Below are 22,283 nucleotides of genomic sequence, written 5' to 3' on the forward strand. Positions count from 1 at the left end.
GTGAGTTAGAGGTGAAGGGGTAGGGGTTGAAAGTTTGGGTGCATGGAGGAGTGGACAAGGGATCTGAGGGAGAACAAACGGTGGGGTTGGGGGTATGGGGTACTGAAGTAGGAAAGGCCTGGCATCCTGAGTGTTAGTAGGGGAGTGGTTGTTGGGACAATCAGTCAAGGTAAGAATGTGAGGAGCATTAAGGGCAGGGTTAGTACTGTTCAAACGTGGGTCCATCTCAGCGTGTCAGCTGGCAGAATCCTTAAAGGGTTTTGAGTTCATCCACAACATTTCAATTATCCCTGCTGAGAGTGATATCTGCCAATGTCCTTTACAATGCATAGAAAGGAGGTCCAGCTGAGCTTGCAAGTTCAGCCATGCCCCACAGGGCACTGAGTACAACACTGGATATTAAGATGAATGTTCAATAAAGAGCAAACAGGGAAACATAATATTGTATCTTCCACAACAAAGGAAATGTCCCCAACTCTTCTGTAACTATCAATGTGTGGCAACCTGGGCACCCCATCCACCTGCTCCTCCAAATACCATCTGCCTCACCTGTGACAGAGACTGTAGGACGTGTATTGGAATTCTTTGTCACATGAGAACTCATATTTAGTGTGGAAACAAGTCATCCTCGACCCCGAGACACTATCTAAGAAGAAGAACTATCTATGTGTGCCAACCATGAAATGTACCAATGCATATAGGTCTCTGACGAACATAGTCTCAACAAATAGTGATGATGCACATGTGAATAAAATGAAACCAATGTAATGCAAAATATTTACAAGTGAAATTTCTAATGTTAATGGCAATAGGGTTGGGCAAGAAAGTACTGGTTGTGATGCAGAGTGTCCCTGTTTGAGCAGGAGGCTCTTTTATAGCCCACCTGTAGCTGTAGCATTCTCAGTTGATGCCAGGTTTCACACCGAAAAGCATCCTCGTTGTGTGATTGCACATGGGTCCTGTGCACGCCACCAGGAGTGTAGTATCCCCATCCCGAAGTGGAGGTCATTAATACCTACCAAAAAGAACAAAGACTCCTGCGGAATACCAGTGTATACCAGTGCCAGGGTGGCACAATGGCATAGTGGTTAGCACTGCTGCCTCACAGCACCAGGGACCCGGGTTCAATTCCCGGCTTGGGCCACTGTCTGTGCAGAGTTTGCAGTTCTCCCCATGTCTGCGTGGGTTTCCTCCGGGTGCTCCGGTTTCCTCTCTCAGTCCGAAAGACGTGCTGGTTAGGTGCATTGGCCATGATAAATTTCCCTCAGTGTACCCGAACAGGCACCAGAGTTTGGTGACTAGGGGATTTTCAAAGTAACTTCATTGCAGTGTTAATGTAAGCCTACTTGTGACACTAATAGATAAACTTTAAAACCTTAAGTTTCCCTCCAGTCTGAAAAACAATCATTTGCCAGAATTCTCTGCTTGCTACTCTCTGTCTTTTAGCCGATTTTATATCCTTGCTGCCACAGTCTCATTAATTGATGAGCTTCAATTTTGCTAATAAGCCTATTATGTGGCACTTATGAAATGGCTTTTGAAAGTATGTATTCGTCGCATTTACCAGGGAGACAAGGGGCCAGATTCTGTGGTCCTGCAAGAGAACCCAGCGTAAAATTTAAAAAGGCAAGGCAATTGATAATCTAATCAAATTTAGAGAGGATGAAACCTAGTTTAGCTGGATTGCATCTGTGCATATTAAAAGATGAACCCGATGTAACAATCCAGATTCAATGAAGAGTTCAGGAAGGCATGCCAGAAGCAGCACCTAAAAATGAGGTGCCAACCTGGTGAAATTATAATGCAGGGCTATTTGTATGCCAAACAGCATAAGCGACAAATAATCATAGAAATCATAGAAACCCTATAGTGCAGAAGGAGGCCATTCGGCCCATCGAGTCTGCACCGACCACAATCCCACCCAGGCCCTACCCCCACATATTTTACCCACTAATCCCTCTAACCTACGCATCCCAGGACTCTAAGGGGCAATTTTTAACCTGGCCAATCAACCTAACCCGCACATCTTTGGACTGTGGGAGGAAACCGGAGCACCCGGAGGAAACCCACGCAGACACGAGGAGAATGTGCAAACTCCACACAGACAGTGACCCGAGCCGGGAATCGAACCCGGGACCCTGGAGCTGTGAAGCAGCAGTGCTAACCACTGTGCTACCGTGCCGCCTGGACTGGGCTAAGTAATCCCACGACCAATAGATCAGATCTAAGCTCTGCAGTCCTTTTACACCAATCATGAATGTTGGTGGACAATTAAATAACTAACTGGAAGAGGAAGATTCACAAATATATCCATCTTTAATCATCAAGGATCACAATACCAGCCAGAAGTGTGGAATAAATGAACCATTTTGGCTTCCCCTTGAGGTCCCCAGCAGCACAGATGCCAGTCTTCAGTCAATTTGATTCACTCCACATGATACCAAGAAACAGCTGAAGGCACTGGATACTGCAAAAGCTACGTGCCCTGACAGTATTCCAACAATAGTAATGAAGGCTTGTGCTCCACAACTACCTTCACCCTTAGTCAAGCTGTTCCAGTATAGCTATAACACTGGATTCTACATGGCAATGTGGAAAATTGCCCAAGTATGTCTTGTTCACAATAATTAAGCAGGACAAATTCAACCTGGTCACTTACCACCCCATCAGTCTACTCTCGATCATCAGCGAAGTGATATAAAGTGTTGTCGACGATGCTATTATTTGGCACTTATTCAGCCATAACCTGCTCACTGATGCTCAGTTTCGGTTCTGCCAAGACCATTCAGTTCCTGACCTCATTATAGTCTTGGTAGAACATAAACAAAAGAGCTCAACATAGAAGGTAAGGTGAGAGTGACTGCCCATGACATCAAGGTAGCAATCTACCGGGTGTGGCATCAAGGAGCCCAAGTAAAACTGAAGTCAGTGGGAATCAGGAGAAAGCTCTCCATTAGTCATACCTAGCTCAAAGAAAGATGGTTGTAGTTATTGGAGGTCAATCCAATCAGTTCCAGGACATCACTGCAGGGGTTCAAGAAGCTTAAAACCACCCACAACAAAGCCTGTTTGATTGGCACCCCATCCACCTTCAACTTCCACTCTATCCACCACCGAAGCATAGTGGCACATTATGCACCATTTACAAGATGCACTGCAGCATGTCACCAAGGTTCCTTCGACAACATTTTCCAAACCCATGACCTTTAACACTTAGAATGACAAGGGCAACAGATACATGGGGATGCCACCACCTTCAGGTTCCCTCCAAGCCACACACCATCCTGACTTGGAGTTATATTGCTGTTCCCTCATTGTCGTTTGGTTAAATTCCTGGAACTCCCTCTCTAACAGTGTACCTACGCCACGTGACTTAGTGGCTCAAAAAGGCAGCTCACCACCATCTTCTCAAGGACAATTAGGGATGTACGATAAAAAAATGCTGGCCTAGTCAGCAATGCTCACATTGGGTGAAAAGAATTAAAAATAGTTAGGGATAAGCTAACAGAAACTATTAAATAAACATAATAATCTATTCGAAAAGTGAATTGTAATATACGGTAAGGGCTGAGCATTTTATTATACTGCCCTCTCTGGTGGGGAGGTGTAAAGTTAGTTCAACTCTGGCTGCTTGCACTGAGTCTGTTTGGTGAGTTTTTTCTCAGTCCAGTGACAGCAGAAGGATGTCAATGAGGCTGAAATATAATTTTATTTTATATTTTGGTTGAGACTGAAGAACATTGTGACCTGATTTTTGGAACACCTAAAGTTGATTTTGAGCAAGTTTAAGCAGTTTGAAAGATTGCTTTGTGCGCACATCATGTTCACGTATATCTTTTGCATACCAACCAAATAAACAAACTCAAATTAACTTAGGGACACAGTAAAAGGGGCAGCTCCCCAAAAGGAGGGGGAACAGCCCGAACAAAAAACAAAGTCAAAAGGAAATTTAAAATATTAAATCAAAAGGTGATTTATCAGGGTCAATAATACACCCCAGCCCCTGCGGTGCCCAGCGGGCGCGGAAGGCATCAACTGCGCTCGTGGACACCACATGCTCCCTCTCCAGGGACACCTGGTCACGAATATAGCCGCGGTAGATGGGCAGACAGTCAGGATGGACGACCCTGACGATCGCCCGCTGCCTGGACCTGTTAATGGCTACATCATGTTCAGGTACAAATTAGTGTGTCTGCAGATTACACAATCAAAAAAAATAGTAAGTGCTGAAATTAATGGAATTCGGGACTCATATTCTGGCACAATTAAGTTTCAATGAAATAGCACTGAGAGTTGCATTCTATTGAAGGAAGCAGTTGCCACGTGAAACTATTACAAATTACATTCTTGAGCTAAAGGAATTGTTTAATTACTGTCGCTATACAATGAACCATGTCCCCATTTCTAGTCATAGTCTATGCCTATGGAAAAATTGGTCACATCCGGGCAGCACGCAGGAGAAAACAGTAATGCTCCAGGTCATGTTAAAGCTGCAGCTCTGGTTGAGGTTGTAGTTCAGGAGCCTGGAAATCCTCAAATGCGCAGATGCTAGCTATGAAAACAGGAGTTGAAGTTACCGAACAGGAAGTTCAGGCTTTGTACTCAGAGAGCAAGAAGAATAGCACATGAAAACGAAACTAGGACTGAAGATATAGGTCAGAATTCTCCAACATCGCCTGCAGGTGGGATTCTCCTGTCCCGCTGCAGTGAATGGAGTTTTGGCAGAGCGCCAAATTCTCCACTCTCACTGGCATCAGTGGCAGGGCAAACAAGACTGGAGAAATCGACCCATAATTCCAACACCCAAAATAGAAATGAAACTCAGAGATTCACAACTTACTTTCATCGTTGTTACAACTGCAATAGTGTCTCTGATCTTGAGAGGACTGTGCGAGGAATCCCCAAGTCATATTCCCTACAGAAAACTGTTGTGAAACTGACTAATTATTCCAATAACAGTATTCCAGTGTTACAAAAAATTAGTGTCAGGATGAAACATAATATGTCCTATTACTTGCCATTGGCAATAGTGGACTGAACAATGTCTCCCTGATGAAAAGGGATTGGCTTAAGAAGTTAAGGTTAATATGGACGAGTTATTTACAATAGAGATCAATATGAGTGTGCCTGATATTGAGGAAGGAAGTCTCCTGGATCACAGTATTCCAGGTCTGTGACTTATTCTGTAGACCTAATTCTGCAGTCCACATCTTTGTGAAATAAGAGTCGAGCAGAAACTTTACCCTTGTAAACTTGTGTTTAGATAGGTGGACATTGTAGATAGAATATTTATCTGTAAAATAGCACCTGTGCAGAGATCAGAGAGAAAAAGTTGGATGGGCTTCAAAAAGACAATTTTGCTCACCCTATTTTCCTAGTTGTGCTTTGTCCAAGCAATATTTTATGCCCAGTCAGTATAGACAAGAATCTACTGCTATGTATTAGCCTATGCTTAAACTCACATATTTGCTTTCTATACTTCCATAATTTATGGTTATTTCTTATCCCATAAAATGTGGCAGCAGAGCAAAACATGGTGGGCTTGAAAAATCACTGGGCCTTTTAAAATCCCATAAATCCCTATGCCATTGACTGTTTATGGTTCATGAGATGTGAGTGTCACTGACAGTCAACATTTGTTGCCCATCCCTAATTGCCCTTGAGATAATGGCAGTGAACCATGTTGAACAGCTGCAGCCCATGTGGTGTTAGACAGGGAGTGCCAGAAATTTTACTCATCAACAGTGAAGTAATTACAATACAGTCCCAAGTCAGGATGGTGTATGACTTGGGGGAACTTGCAAATGGTGTTGTTCCCATGCTTCATTGCCCTTGGTCGTCTGGGTGATAAGGGTCATGGGATTGGAAGGAAGGTTATTGATGAAACAGCTGAAGATGGTTGGGCCAAGAATGCTATCTTGAGCAACTCCTGCAGCGCTATCATGCAGCTGAGGTGATTGGCATCCAACAATCACAATTTGTGAGATTATCCAGTGTTTGAGGGAAGTTTTTATCATTTACACAAAATTGGTGTGAGCCAACACCAAGATTGCCAGAGCACTGGAGCTGATTGAAGTGGCAGAAGGAGCCACTCGTTCTGAATTTTTAAGTGGCCAATTAGTCACAGGGTTAATCAGATATTGAAGATTACTAGAATTGTTTGGGGTCCATGTCTTTCACCCCCAGGAGAGATCTGACATCCATCAGTCATGAAACCAGTGTAGCTGCATTCATGTTGTATACCTGCTGTCCCTCTCCACTCCAATATAGCAGACCAGATTTGAAGCTCAAGCCCCTGCCCCAAGATGTATCCAGTAGTGGACCTCTAACAGACTTATGCTAGGATTGTGCCAGAAATGCTTGTAGGTTTTCAAGACAAATCACTTTTTTTCATCTGAGTTACAAAATTAGGACGGTGCATATCAAAGAGTATGTTCCATTTTGTTGAAAAATTGAACGGTTTATCAGGAAACCATAGACCTAACACAACTGAGTCAGTATTGTGCTGCAATTATTTCCATTCAAATTACCTGGGTGGTGTTAACAGATTTTTCTTTTCTGGTTTGTTGCAGACATAGCCCTTTGTGAAAGCTGTTTTTATGGATTAGGCTATTATTCAGGCAATTAGGATCATTCCAATTTGTCACAATGCAAACCCCCTATAATTATAAAGCAGTGGCCAGCCTTTAATTCTTACTGCTCCCTGATCCATGATTAAAGTCAAAGCTGCTGTGCTTTCTCATTGAAGGGCTATGAGGAAGCAGGTGATCATCTGTGTTTTGATGTGTCATCAGTCATGTGATCAGCAGTGTAAAATGGAAGATCTGGTTTGGAAATGAGCTGCACATAGGGATGTAGAGGATAAAGTAAATAATATAGTGATATTTTTGGTGACAAAATTGTCCACACCTTTAAAAGGTAAGGGTTTCAACAGAGCATGATTTTTATTTTAAAATTGGTGTTTGAATAACTGAAGTCACAGAAATCCATGTTTATTTGTGACTATTCACAAAGAACTACATACCGCTTATCAGTGCTTGCTGCTTCAATTAAATGCAGCTGCTTTCTCGCTATTAAATCATTTTATTTAAAGGTACAGTGTTAATTTCTCTAGAGATTCAAAACTACATGACATACTACATTTTGCACCTGCAGTCATTGATTAAAGAGTTTATTTTACATATGGTAATACTTTTGAATTATATTTGTAAAGCTGCAATGTTAGTAGTTTTATGTGCTGGACTATAGTGGGTCATCAAGCGTTAATGATAAAATTGTGTCCTTTGCATGTTATACAGAACGGCAACAATAGAATTCCCAATGAAGTAACCTGATGAGCATTTGGCTGATCTAAAATCAGCAGAGGTTGACTCATTCATATGATAATGTGGATTTCAGAGACGGAGCTTGTTCTAGTGTGTGCAAATAATTGTCAAATCCTCATTGTTGACTGTATAATGAAGGTAATTGAAGGTCGACTGAATAGAGAGCACCGATATTTCTTTCACGGTGCCTTGGGCAAACCACATATTTGAGTCAACTGTGCAAAACAAGTCAATACAAATGTTAGTTTATTGTTCAGTGTACTTCCTGTTGGTCATATTACCAGCTGCACTGCTTTTTGTGGGCCCATTGTCTATGGCTGAAGCTTATATCTTTCTCTCATTCATTTAATCCTTAAGGCTGATTGGCTGCAGCTCGTTTATTTGCGGGTTGTGGAAGAGAGACTGTTTTTGTTAGTGTCATGAATTGTTTGCTTTAGTTTCCTGTAAGTTGAACCTCTGCTCATTTGAAAGGCAGGTTTGTTGATGGAAAATTAAGCAAAGGTAACTTAAAACATTCTGTGAATTTTATCTAAAATCTTAGTTCTCTGCAAATAAAGCTTTTGCATGATTAGAAGTGACTTTTGGCATGGATCAAGTTTTTTTTTCTTTTCGGAATTGAACATGCTTGAAGTGTAAATACGTTATTTTACGTGTAGTTAAGATGTGAGCAATGCTTTTTGATAATTACACTTTATATTGCAGTTTAAGTCAAATTGTTCAATCAGCGTTGGTAACTGCGTTAGTTTTCAACCAAAGGATTCTGTAGTTCAGCACAGAGGCAGAGAATGTCTTCTCTTCATTTGTATGGAAGATAATTAAATAACGTTGATTATCTATAGTGTATTCTGTCTGCTTGCTAAATTATGAAAATAAGAGTTGTCGTTTGTGGTCCAGAGCCTGTTGAAGGTTACTTCATTTCCCAAAAATGTTTTCTACATGAAATGCTGAATACAATTTCTGATGTTATGAATTCTGGCAGCATTAAGATTTGAACAAACCTTCCCCTCCAATGCCAACAGGGAAGGAAGGGTCATTGAAATGTTGCTTTGACATGTTTTGTGGCAGCTAGTACACTGGCAATTGAGTGGCTAGCGCACTATTGGAACAATAATGATTATGACCCAGAATGGATATGCTGGAGGATATACTAGTCTTGAATAAATTCGCTATTTTCTTTGGAGACTAGTATATGTCCTTTTGTTTTTGTCAGCATTTAATTGCTGAGTATTTGCACTTGGAATCTGAAACTCAAAGGCACAAGATGGCATATCGTAAGGTGAAAATGAGTAGTTATTTCTGATGAAGGTTGTCAGACTCTGTGGCAGTTCAAGTAATGAAGAGCTTTTTTATGTTTTTTGTAATCAATGAGGAAAAACGTCCAGAAATTATTGATAATATTAGATCAACACTTAACCTTGGTTGAAGCCAAATTTGAAAGTGATGAGGCCTGACATGCAAATCCTATATCATTACTGTCAGACTAGTAATTTCTAGACTCGCGAAGTGTAGTTGCAGAGCAAGAATAGGTTGTCACAGAATGATGCTTTTGCATTTTTTTAAAAACATTGTTCAAGATCCGTGTTTATATTTTAATATTTGAAAGATATTTTAGCTCAAGTTCAACAGCTGTCATTTCAAAATTCTCATATATCTGATGTAGAGCTTATAACAGGTACTGTGATTTGAAAGCCTGGAGAAAGTTGATGCAAAGTAATAGAATATTTATTTTATTAAGAATAATGTTCTTAGTAAATGATAAAACCAATACTTGTAACCTCCTCATTTGCCAGTTACTGATCACCTAAGCTTTCACCCTTGTTTTCCATTGTAGGTAGCCAGCTGACCAATGGCAGATGAGGCTTGGAGACAAAAAATGCCCCAGACCTGAAATTAAGGCCAAGACGTGTGTTGTGCACTTACCCTATCCTACCCCCATCCAGTTGCCCAAACTGACTGGGAATTAAATTGAATTCCAGAATCTATCAAAGTAGTTCAAATTTTGATTTCATGTTTTGTGCAGTTGTTGCTATGCATTTCTGATACAAAACTAATGTAGCGTTTGATTGTTGTATACTTTTACACTTCAAGCAGAAATACTACTGTTATGCAATCAAAGTAAAATACCCACGTAAACATGACTTTTCTGGGGGGGTTTTTTGCATGGAAAGATCAACTTTTTGTCCAATGAAAAGTGTAGAAATAGCTAACAATGTTGAAAAAGACATCTGATTGCTGGAAGTGTACAATGATCTCATTAGGCTTCTCCTTGGAATCCAGTTTAGTTCCCAAGACATTTGGGAAAAGCTCCAATAGAGGCAAGATAGAGAAAGATTTTACAAGGTTGAAGAAATATGGCGAAACTGTTCTCTAACCATGAAAGGAGGCAATTAAGTAGGAACCGTGCAGAAGTACACAATATATATTAAAATCTTTGGATAAGGTATATCTGAAGCACTATTTTAAGATAAAACAAATGATTGCAATAAGGTAGCATAAATTAAAACTGAAGGTCTGACTTGGACTAATATTTACACAAAAAATACTTGAATATTCTTATAAGCAGGACAGTGGAAGACCAAAGGTCTATTGCCCTGAATTCAAAATGTTTCTAGATAACATCTGTTAAATAATCTAAGGAAGGACGATTAGCTTCTATCTCATGAAACAAATGAACTAACATATTCTTCGAATCATGTTGAATTTAGACTGATAGATTTTGTGTTTTAAAGATTTCAGACATTCAGCAACACTGAGGAAGGAAATGTATATCAAAATTTGAAAGGCTTAGAAATTATAACAGTCACATTTCAATGTAAGATTTTGCTCAGGATTGATATAGGCTTAGTATTTTACTGATGATTTCTATTTATGCCCAGTGTGCTATAACATGAACTGAATATTATTCTAGCCTCCTATAATATGCATCAGTATGATAACTAACATCTAGCCCCACTGTGGTTTTAAAATCAGATTCTAGTTGTGAATGCAGTGTGAGACTTTGACAGTTAAAGTGAGAAAAGAAACAAGAAGGTGTTGATGCCCTGGCAAGGAAAGAAGTGCAAAGTTATGTACAGAAGTTTTGAAGGATTCCAGAAGCAGGACTATTGCCATCTACTGAAATCCATATTTTCATTTCTCTATTTGTTATAGTATTGTGTATTAAAATATATGCTCAGTACCTGCAGAAATGTTTAAGTGATTATGCAAATTATAGCCAACAAATCTCTGTTTGCAATATTAATACATCATGATACTGGGTGGGATTGGCTTGGGCGGTCATGTAATTTCATACTGCCAGCCAGCATACTGTTTTCCACCACCAGCCTCTTTTCCTATAGACTTTGGGTCAGGAAGGGAATGGCCACCTGCTCCAAGCAAAAGATAACCAACCAAAGCAATTAAAAAGCCAGTTGAGACCAACCAAAATGTTCTAGTCCGCTCAAGGAGCCCCATTGTGTCAGGAGCAGGGCAGCTGCCAAGAGGCAGCCTCCCTGTGACAGACCAAAGGTGCCTGCACAGCCCAGGATGACTTGGAGGCTTCTTCTGCCTACCTGACCACAGCTGCAGCCATAGACCTTAGAATTGACTATTCATAACATTAGCTCCTGCATTCTTAACATATGTGCCATTTCTCTGTCCAATATTTTATTTTAATAGCTGGTAACTGTTTAAAAAGAGAGGTAAAGCATTCAATAAAATTGCAGTTATGTAATGGCAGGAGTTAACATTTTGGGTTGGGACTCTCCACGTCAGGGTCAAATGTGGGTTCCGACCCCACACTGTTGTGAATAGTCACATGACATTGATTTTGCCAGGACTGACCAATTATTAATAAGAGGCCATGATCCAATTAAGGATGGTAAGTAGGCCTTCTGAAGCTGAAGGGCCAATAGGAAACATCTGGAGACAAAATCTCCGCACTTGTAAAACCTGCACCACAACAGGCGGTCACAGCTACCTGACTACCATCGAGGAGGAAGAACTCATGTGGGTGGGCATAGAGTTTTGTGCCACAGGCCAGAATGCTGATCAGGGGTGGAATGGTTGCCTGTCCTTGTATATGTACCTGTAAGCTAATGTTACAAATAAGGCTTTTATTCTTATCCAGACAAGATTGTATTTTCTTAAACTTGTAAACAAACAGCTGATACTAAAGTGAAGGAGATGTGCATTATCATTGAGGTGGATGGAGTTGATTGAAGTATTTCGTGTTAGTGTTGATTATCATGGAATTGCACATTTCATTTATTGGCTCGGGCTCAATTTTGTGATAGCCTTAATTATGTTCAATGTTTTGATTTTAAAATGTTTATCATTTGATAAACATGTATGTTTTTGGGTATTAATGCAGCACACTATTCATAAATTTGCATGAATGGGGCATCATCACTTGCCAATTTGTATAAAAATGCTCAGATACACAGGTCTTTGGCGAGAAATGCTATTAATCAAGATGGTGGTATGGATTGGGCAGAACTCTGGTAATCCCAGATTAAGTTTAGCAGTGAAAGAAGTTGTGTTCTTTATGCGACCTTACCTGTATTTAAATGTGGAGCATAACAGCGCATACATTTAGCATTCCAGGTGGCTCTACAATTGCCATACGTCACTGTTATTCACATCTCAATTTCAATTTGAAGTGAATCATTTTGGAGTGCCATGATAATCAGATAGTTGATATTAATCATGTAAAACTGAATTTGAGGCGAGTTGCTGTCCACCGTCTGCTTGAATGTGCTCGTGCAGTAATTTTGTTTCACATTTTTAAAATGAACAGAAAATGGGATTCAGTGCTCATCTTTGGTGATATGGATCCGGATCACGAGACTGAAGTCCTTAAAGGTCAAAGACTCGCCAGAAGTCTCATGGGTGGCCCCACTTGAAGTTTGGTTGCTTTCAAAATAAAATGTAGAACTAGGGTTAGACATTTGTTATTTGTACAGCCTGCAGCTAGCTTGTCTTCCTTATGCTGTTATCTCCCAGGATTCCTTCTGTGAATGCTTAGTTAGTTCAGTGTCTTGACAACCCATTTTTGAAATAACTCCAACTCGCTGGGTGAGCATAATACACCATGGTTGATTTTCGAAAGAACAGCAAATCTACTGATCGGTGATTTTAAGAATACCTTCATTACCTCAAGAATCTGCAAGTTGAATTCTTCAAGAAATTTCTAGAAGTATTTTAGTTAATCTTTATAAAGGGTAGAAACTGGGAAAACACTGAAGTCTCTAAGGTTGCTGGGCATGAATTCCACCTGCAAAACTCGCATCATTGGAGTTTGGTGATTGGGATGGTGAAAATTTCTGCTGGTATCCCAACCTAAAAAATTACCTTTTTAAATGTTTTCCTACAAATTATCTGCTGGAAAGTGGTATTTTTTTTTAGTTTACATGCAATATGGTGGACTAACTTTTTCTAACTACCCCACTGATGACCATATTATGATAGGACTGTAACGGGAAGAATATTTTCCAAAATCATTGCTGCAAGATGGAAGGCATTTGGCTAAAATTCTCGCAGCTCTTGATCATCATTAAAATATTCCCCTCTTATTTAAAACACATGTAAGATTGAAATTTGGGTTTCTAAAGGAAATTTCCCAATGGGAATTTCTCCCTTCATAGGATGATGTTTGTGGCTCCTTTCACACACTGCCTAACTTAACAATGGTTATATCCAGCCTTATGATACTCCATCCACAAGGATTTACAGACTTTGTGAATCTTACCTAGATTTTCCACTCTCTCTTTATCCACTCCAGATGTTATTGAGGAATTATGCTGACTGGACATTTGCAACCTGCATCATCAAATCTCTCAATCACCGGTCAGTAGATTTGCTGGTGGCTGTGAAAACCACCAATGCATTGAAACAGGGCACATATGTAAATGGAGCAAACCACTAGATAAAGGAGATCCCATATTCTCTTGCAGCAGGCTTTTCAATTTATTAATTTCTCCATGGAGATTACAAAACAAAGAGGGCTAATTAAATCTAATTAGACTTGGTGCATGCTACAATTTATAGAAACACTACAGCACAAAACAGGCCCTTCGGCCCCACAAGTTGTGCCGAACATATCCATCCCTTTTTAGGCCTACCTATAACCCTCCAAGCTATTAAGTCTCATGTACTCATCCAGGAGTCTCTTAAAAGACCCGATTGAGGAGTTTGCCTCCAGCACCACTGACGGCAGCCAATTCCACTCGCCCACCACCCTCTGTGTGAAATACCTCCCCCTAACATTTCTCCTGTACCTACACCCCAGCACCTTAAACCTGTGTCCTCTCGTAGCAGCCATTTCCACCCTGGGAAAAAGCCTCTGTGAGTCCACCCGATCTATGCCTCTCAACATCTTGTATACCTCTAATAGGTCTCCTCTCATTCTACGTCTCTCCAAGGAGAAAAGACCGAGCTCCCTCAGCCTATCCTCAGAAGGCATGCCACTCAATCCAGGCAACATCCTTGTAAATCTCCTCTGCACCCTTTCAATCTTTTCCACATCCTTCCTGTAATGAGGCGACCAGAACTGAGCACAGTACTCCAAGTGGGGTCTGACGAGGGTCTTGTATAGCTGCATCATTATCCCCGGACTCCTAAACTCAATCCCTCGATTGATAAAGGCCAGCACACGATACGCCTTCTTAACCACCTCCTCCACCTGCGGGGCTGATTTTAGAGTCCTATGGACCCGGACCCCAAGGTCCTTCTGATCCTCTACAGTACTAAGAGTCTTTCCCTTTATATTGTACTCCTTCATCCCATTTGACCTACCAAAATGGACCACTGCGCATTTATCTGGGTTGAAGTCCATCTGCCACTTCTCCGCCCAGTCTTGCATCCTATCTATGTCCCTCTGTAACTTCTGATATCCCTCCAACCTATCCACAACCCCACCAACCTTCGTGTTGTCGGCAAACTTACCAACCCATCCCTCCACTTCCTCATCCAGGTCATTTATGAAAATGACAATCAGCAAGGGTCCCAGAACAGATCCCTGGGGCACACCACTGGTGACCGACCTCCATTTAGGAAAAGACCCATCTATACCCACTCTCTGCCTCCTTTGGGCAAGCCAGTTCTGGATCCACAGGGCAGCAGCCCCTTGGATCCCATGCCCTCTCACTTTTTTTCTAGAAGCCTTGCATGGGGGACCTTATCGAACACCTTGCTAAAATCCACATAAACCAGATCTACTGCTTTCCCTTCGTCAATGTGTTTCGTCACATTTTTGAAGAACTCCACCAGGCTCGTAAGGCACGATCTGCCTTTGACAAAGCCATGCTGAGTATTCTTGAGCATACAAAACCTCTCCAAATGCTCATAAATCTTGTCCCTCAGGATCTTCTCCATCAGCTTACCAACCACTGAGGTTAGACTCACCGGTCGGTAATTTCCTGGGCTATCCCTATTCCCCTTCTTGAAAATAGGAACCACATCCGCAATCCTCGGCACCTCTCCCGTCTCCATTGACGACGCAAAGATCATCGCCAGAGGCTCTGCAATCTCTTCCCTGGCCTCCCACAGTAACCTGGGGTAGATTCCATCCAGACCCGGCGACTTATCTATCTTGATGCCATTCAAAGATTCCAGCACAATCTCTTTGTTAAAGTCCACATACTCAATCTTTTCAGTCCACCGCAAGCCCGCAGTACATCCACCCAGGTCCTTCTCCTCTGAAAACCGAGGCAAAATACTCATTAAGCACCTCTGCCATTTCTACTGGTTCTGTACTGATTTTTCCACCTTCACCTTTTATAGGCCCTATTCCTTCACGTCTCATCCTTTTACTCTTCACATATTTATAGAACGCCTTAGGGTTTTCCTTAATCCTACCTGCGAAGGCCTTCTCGTGACCCCTTCTGGCTCTCCTAATTTCCTTCTTTAGTCCCTTCCTACAAGCCGTATACTCATCTAGATCCCTATCTTCGCCAAGCTCTCTGAACCTTTTGTACGCTTTCCTTTTCTTCTCGACTAGGTCCCGCACAGCTTTCGTGCCCCACGGTTCCTTTAATCTACCAACTCCTCCCTGTCTGCTCAGAACGTTGTCCTGTAGAACTCTAGACAGACATTCCTTGAAAAACTGCCACCTCTCTTCAGTACATTTCCCCGAGAATACCTCCTTTCAATTTGCTGCCTTATGTCTTCATATTTCCCCTTACTCCATATAAACGCTTTCCTAGCTTGCCTGATCCTCTCTTTTTCCAATGCAAGCATAAAGGAGATAGAGTTATGATCACTATCCCCAAGATGCTCTCCCACTGAGAGATCTGACACCTGTCCAGGTTCACTGGTCAGTATCAGATCAAGTACAGCCTCTCCTCTTGTAGGCTTGTCCACATGTTGTGTCAGGAAACCCTCCTGAACACACTTAACGAACTCCTCCCCATCCAATCCCCTTACCGTAGGGACATTCCAATCTATGTTTGGGAAATTAAAGTCTCCCATCATAACAACTCTGCTATTATTGCAACTCTCCAGGATCTGTTTCCCTATCTGCTCCTCCACCTCCCTGTTACTATTGTGCGGCCTATAGAAAACTCCCAGAAAAGTGATCGAGCCCTTCCCACTCCGAACTTCCACCCACAGAGACTCTGTAGACAATCCCTCCACAGCATACACCTTCTCTACAGCTGTGACACTATCCCTGGGCTAGGAAGTCCCAAATGCAAACCCTCCAATTTTGCCCATACGAAGGACTTCAATTCAATGAACATCCAGCTAGTGTGTGTGATGTAAATCACATGATCCTGTATGTCAAAGCTCCTTACACTTGGACTTGCTCTAATGGACCCTCTATTCTTTTGGTGAGCAAGGGCAGAGCCAGAAAAATTTGAGTATTTAGGGTGGTTGTAGGGCTATGAGATGTTATAAGGTTGTGGCAAAACTATAAAGGAACTCGCATCTGAGGGTTTAGCCAATGTGTGTCAGCAAAGAGTGGGTTAAAGATGAGCAGGACTTAACACAGGATATGATATTATGGAAATGCTATACTTATTGAGATGTTTGCCCTGACAAAGGATTAAACAGAAGTCCTTTGTATTTGATGTAGTGTTTTACACGAGTGCATGGATTCTATGGCAGTGCTTTGCTTGGCCATTGCTGTTTAGAACAGATGATCTGCCTTTTAGTCTTGTTTGCAAAGCTGATTGCTTACTTGGTGAAATAATGGTCATTTAGCAACAATAGCTTGTACGTACTTAACACCTTTTGACATTAAATATTTTAAGGTACTGCACGCAAGCATCATAAAGTAGGATTTGACTAAGCTACGTAAGGAGATATTGGGACAAACCACCAAAAACTCAGGGAGGATTTAAGGACTGTCTTAGAGGAAGAGAGGGGGGCAGGGAGGTTTAGGGAGGAATTTGAAGAGCTTGGGTCTTAGTAACTGAAGATATGGCCACAAACAGTGAACTGTTAAAATTGTGGATATTCATTAAGACAAAATTAAGGGACCAGAGATATATCTCGGAGCCTTATTGGGCTGGAAAAGATTACAGAGGTGAAGGTGACGTAAGATTTGAAAACCAGGATAAGAATTTTAAAATCGAGGCATTGAAGGAGCAAATGTAGATCAACAAGGATGGGTAATTGGGAAATGGTGCTGAGTTAGGACATGGGCAGCAGAGTTTTGATTTGTATCCAGTTTAGAGGGTAGAAATAACCAGGTGTCAAAAGCAATTCTAACCATTATTGTGCGAGCTGTGATCTGGTGCAATGTAAATACAAGTCTCTTTTCTTTAACCTTTTTTATTATTTTTAAAATATAACTACTTGTTCCAAGCAGAAATTGGAAATTGTACATTGAAAGTATTTTTTTTTTGTTTCAATACTTATTCAACAATTAGAAGAATTGGCGAAACCATAAAGAGGCATCTTGTACATGCTGGCAGGGGGCATTATGCTAGTGTGAGGAGACAATAAAAGATATCCTCATGGCTATTTCTAAAATTTTAAGTCTGGACACAGACCTTTCTAAAAATAGCTGCATCTCACAGAAAAGGAGCTCTGCCCAGGTCTGTTAGAAGTTATGTACCATCGTCTACAAGACTGCTTCTTCTCTGTGTGCCCATCTCATCATACAAAGTCAACAACATTGGAGAAGTGAATTCTACAACGTTGGTTTTTGGTCTGCCGACCTCCATAAAGGAATACTACTTCATTGGACTTTCATTCTGGACTCGAGCCCACATAAAACAGTATTTCTTTCCTCTGTGATCTCCACAATGTAAATCTTTTCTCTATCCCTCTCTTTCTTTATTATCTGAAGGTGAGGGGGAATGTTGCGAGCCCTTTTTTCGTGGTTAGAATTGTATGCAAATAAACAATCTTTTGAGTTCATCCTACCTCGAGTCTGCTGTGGCGGTATTAATAGAAAATTGGATTGCACCAAAATTGAGGGGTTGGGAAATTTGCCATTGCTTAAAGATGGGAACAGATCGAAGCATCTTTCTGTTTACGAATGGATGATGAGTGAAGAAATGAGTGCTATTTAACCCTCTCTCCACCCCTGTCCATAATGCTAGGAAGAAGTTAGAGGCATCCTTGCCTGTTTGAATCACCTTTCCCTTCTTCCCCTTTTTGGTTTCTAAAGCAACAGTTTGCTTATATTCAGCTTCAGGTCTTTGAAGAACAACTAAAGCAAGGGTATAAATACAATCACTATTTGAAGCCTTGATTTGCATTTGTACATAACTGTCACAGGAAAATTGGTTCTACACTAAAATCATGACTTTAAATTAACAAACTAATCTGTAAATTGATGTAAACCTATTTACTTTCAGTTCAAAATTAAGGCTTTGTAAAATAGACATTTTATATCACAATGGGGTTTATAGAATTGACGAGAATAGGCAGAAATCTTACTGTCAAAATATAAAGCACAGAAGGAGACTCTTTGGCCCATCAAGCGTCTACCTGGCTGCCAAACTTGTGTTTAGAAGGTGTGCATGTTACTGGAATCAAAACATGAGAACCGTGTTCACTTAACAGAGGTGTCGATGTATTCGTGTTACGTACATAGCATTCACAGTAATTACTTGATGTGCCTGTGTTTCACAGATCAGTGCCAGAGGATGTGGGAATGGACATTCCCTTTGAGGAGGGTGTGCTAAGTCCCTCTGCTGAAGAAAGCAGACCTGGTAGGAAGAGTTTGATTAATTTATTCTGGAAATAACTGTGCTAAATTATGTGCTGAGAGTCAGTATCACAATAATTATGACTCTCTCAAAAGCGTAACCTAAAGTTGCCTCACCAAGCTAGTATCACTAACAGATGTGATAAAAACAAGCTGTTCAACATAAAATACAGGGATTTATTCTGATAACTTTGTTAACTTTACAGTCTGTATTTAAAAGTTTTTATATTGAAAAATATAATATATTGGGTTTTGTTTTTAGGTCATTTATTGCCTACCGTTCAGTTAAATTTCACTGCAGATACTCTGATGAAACTGAATACTTAACCATAAGTTTTTAAGGGGTGGAGCACAGACAGGGAAAGGTCCCAGAACAAAGACAGGGATTAGAAAGAGGACCAGAAGTCGAGTCAAAAGAAAGGAGCAGAAAAGAGTTACAGCTGTGAGGGATAGACTGGAAGCCAAGTGGGCTTGAGAGAAGCCCTGAAGATCCAAGGAGGCAGATGAAGGCTGTTGTCTCCTTACTGCAGGCTTTTTGGAACCATGGTGTGCTGCTTTGTGGACAAGAATCTGAAATTGTGCTTGGATAGGGAAGCTTGAATGTGCTCAGAGATCCAGGAGAAAGGAATGTTAGCAAGCAATATTAACAAACTGCGAGGTGGATTCTTGTTGAAGCAGTCCAAGTGGGAGCAACGTTTGTCGAGAATTCCAAGGCGAGATCTTCAAACATGGAGATTGGAAACTTTCATGAGAAATACAAAATGCCAGTGAGACTGGTGGGCCTGTAATGTGACAAATGTCTGGGTGGGCTGTTGAGAAATCCATGGAATCTGCTTTGGCCACATCTGTCATTTACTTTGGAGAGAGGTCTGTCTAACCACTGTTCCCCTGTTTATTGTAGTCAGAGGTGTGGCTTTTGCCACCAAATAAACCTGTTGGACTTTAACCTGGTGTTGTTAAACTTCCCCTGTTTATTAACAGGCACCTCATACTTGCCCTGAATATTAGAGGATATGATGCATATTGAAAATTGTTTTCTCTTTCTGAATTTGTATGTCTGTAAAAGATATTGCTGGGATAAAGGGAATAGTGAGAGTTTGAATCTTTTTTTGTATTTGTATTGAGGTCCTTCAAATCTTTGCATCAGGAGCCAATGTATATCAACAAACATGGGTATGATGGGAGAACAGGGCTTGGTGGGAGTTTGAACACAAGTAATAAAATTTTGGGTAGTCTCAAGTTTGCAGAGGTTTGAGGTCAGTCGTGGGCACTGTTATGTATGTTGGGGCGTGCCACTTTAAGAGAGTGGTTGAGATGACCTGAGTTTGACTAGCCAGTCTTGTGCTGACTGGGCTAGGATGCAGATGTGTTAATAAGCAGTTCCAGTTAGTTTGCTACCACTGATCTCGTGGTTTTTATTAGTCTCTATATCAGATCTCAAACATAATAACTGGCAATGAGGCTGAGTCACGGCCCACAGACTGCATATCACCGCCGACTTTTGGGAAAGGGAGGAAGATTGACGCCGTTGTCCTGAACTCCAAAAGCGGCGTGAATCGTCAAGGTACTGGGGTAGACTTGAGGGAACAGGCCTAGGCATTGAGAGAAGTGGTCTTGATGGGACATGGGCTACAATCAGAGGCCAGGTATAGGAGAGAGATCTCTCCGCCGGAAGCACAGAGACCTTCGGGATGACAGCTGACGGTAAGAGCAGAGCAGCACAGTCGGCGAGGGGGCAGAGATGCGAAGCATGTGAAGATCAGAGTGCAGAAAAGTAGCTACAGAATGCGAAGGCAGGACAAAATCCCTTCAAAGGAAACAGAAAATGCTCATCAATGGGGCTATTCAATGAAGAGATGGAGAGTTGGACACTATACATGGAGCGTTACCACTCAAGGTAAATAAGATAGGTGATCTCGCAGTAGCAATCTTAAGCACTGCAGGGCGTAAAACGTTCGCAACGTTAAGAAGCCTCATACAACCAGGGAACCTGCAGAGTTGTGCAAAGTACTAAGGAATAATTATGCCACAAAGCCAATTATGATAGCAGAACGTTTCCAATTTTTATTAGTGAAATGCAGTTAGAAGGCAAAACCATTGCACAATTTGTGGCAGTGTCGAAGAAACAAACTGAGCACTGCAAATTTGGCGTTTTCTTACAGGGTGCCTTGAGGGTTTGGTGTATGGGCTTCGCAATGAAGTGATACAATGGAAACTGCTGGCAAAAACAATGTCTAGATTTTAAAGTGGCTTTTGACGTAGCTACTCCTATGGAACTGGCTGAAAATGAAGCAAAACAGTTGGGTGTCGGTGCCAGAATACTCCAAAGAGCAGCAGAACATGGTGTCAACCATAGAATGCTGCCACTGTGGCAAGTCCAGCCACACAGTCCACATGCTGAACTCGCAAAGCCCAATGCCCCCACTAAGTGGGTGGGGCATATTGCCTGGAACTGTCAGGCGTAATTGAAAGGGGAGTCGAAGAGAGACAAACCTGAAGGCAAGATAACCAAAAGAGAAAATGTTGGAAAATCTCAGCAGGTCTGGCAGCATCTGCAAGGAGAGAAAAGAGCTGATGTTTCGAACCCAGATGACCCTTTATCATTGAGGTGAAAATACATAAGCTTTGGCAAAGTGCCTGTATCAGGTTTGAAACACTACAAGAAATGACCCAATCTTAAATCAAGTAATGGATTTAGTCTTACGAGGGAGGACTATTAATAGGAATCGGCCTGATTTGAGTCCCAACCTGTCAAGTAGGTGGGAGTTGTCCATAACGAATGGATGTCTTTTGTGGATCTGAAAATGGACATTCCTCTTGCATTACATAGGAAGGTGCTGGATCAAGTGCTCCAAGAGCACCTGGATGCAGAGCAAAGAGATGGTCAGGAGCTATTTTTGGAGGCCAGGCATTGACTCCCATCAAACAGGAGGCAAAAGTTTGCAAATCTTGCACTGTAGTGCGAAAAACACCACTGTTGTCATCCCTCCACCCATGGGAATGGCCTGAAACTCCTTGGCAAAGGATCCATGTAGACTTCACAGGTCCCGTGGAGAGAAAGATGCTATTGGTGATGGTTGGCACCCACTCAAAATTGCCAGAAATAGCAATTATGAAGTCAGTGGTTCGCAGAGGTGACTAAAGAGCGACTCGACAATTTGTTCAGTTTGAAAGCCTTGATCAAATAGTGACAACGGGCCACAGTGGCATATTTGTGGATTACCTCGACCACCAAGGAGTCCAGCAGATGAAGTCAGCCCCATCCCACCCTGCAACAAATGGCCAGGCCAAAAGGTTTGTCCAGACTTTAAAACAGACCCTGAAGGTTTCCCAATGGGAGGGGTCTCTTGGAAGGTGAGTAAATTGATTCTTGAGCATATATCGCAATACATCTCATGCAACAATCCAAGATTCCCCGGCGTCATTGATGTTTGGCCTCAGATTGAGGACCACTTTTGACTTGATGCACGAGAAGTGGTAACAAAGAACCAAGACAGGCAGAGGGAAAGAGGAAGACGTTTTAGGAAGGGAGGAACTACATGGTAGGGGAAAAATAGATTCCTACATCAGTAGTGGCCCAGATAGTGCCAATTTCATATGCTGTTCAGACCCAGGATGAACAGATCTGCAGGAGACACACACATCAGCTGGTGGCTGCTCCATGTCAAAGCAGGGAAGTCCTCCCTGACATGGGATTGTTGCAAGAGGAGACGGATTAACTGACTGAGTCTTGTGTTCCTGAAACTGAGGGAGTTCTAACCAGAGAGGAAACCAGAAGCTGCTGATAACAGTAACCAGGCAAGAGCGGGAGCTTGAGA

The 22,283-nt window shown here is 41.7% G+C and overlaps 1 protein-coding gene across 4 annotated transcripts in view; it reads left to right on the forward strand.

Moving 5' to 3' along the window:
• The window catches only part of LOC144494920 (protein prune homolog 2-like), a 421,892-nt gene that overhangs the window by 299,406 nt on the left and 100,203 nt on the right, over positions 1-22,283 (forward strand). For 2 of the 4 annotated variants that reach the window (XM_078214519.1, XM_078214521.1), the window contains exon 10: positions 18,390-18,469. In XM_078214519.1, coding sequence (XP_078070645.1) covers positions 18,390-18,469 — 80 coding nt within the window. Of the gene's footprint in view, positions 1-6,792; positions 6,919-7,805; positions 7,827-18,389; positions 18,470-22,283 lie in introns of those variants that run through there. The other 2 variants (XM_078214522.1, XM_078214523.1) reach the window with 2 other exon arrangements.

This window comes from Mustelus asterias, chromosome 6 (assembly GCF_964213995.1).
Source record: "Mustelus asterias chromosome 6, sMusAst1.hap1.1, whole genome shotgun sequence".
Lineage (NCBI taxonomy): Eukaryota > Metazoa > Chordata > Chondrichthyes > Carcharhiniformes > Triakidae > Mustelus > Mustelus asterias.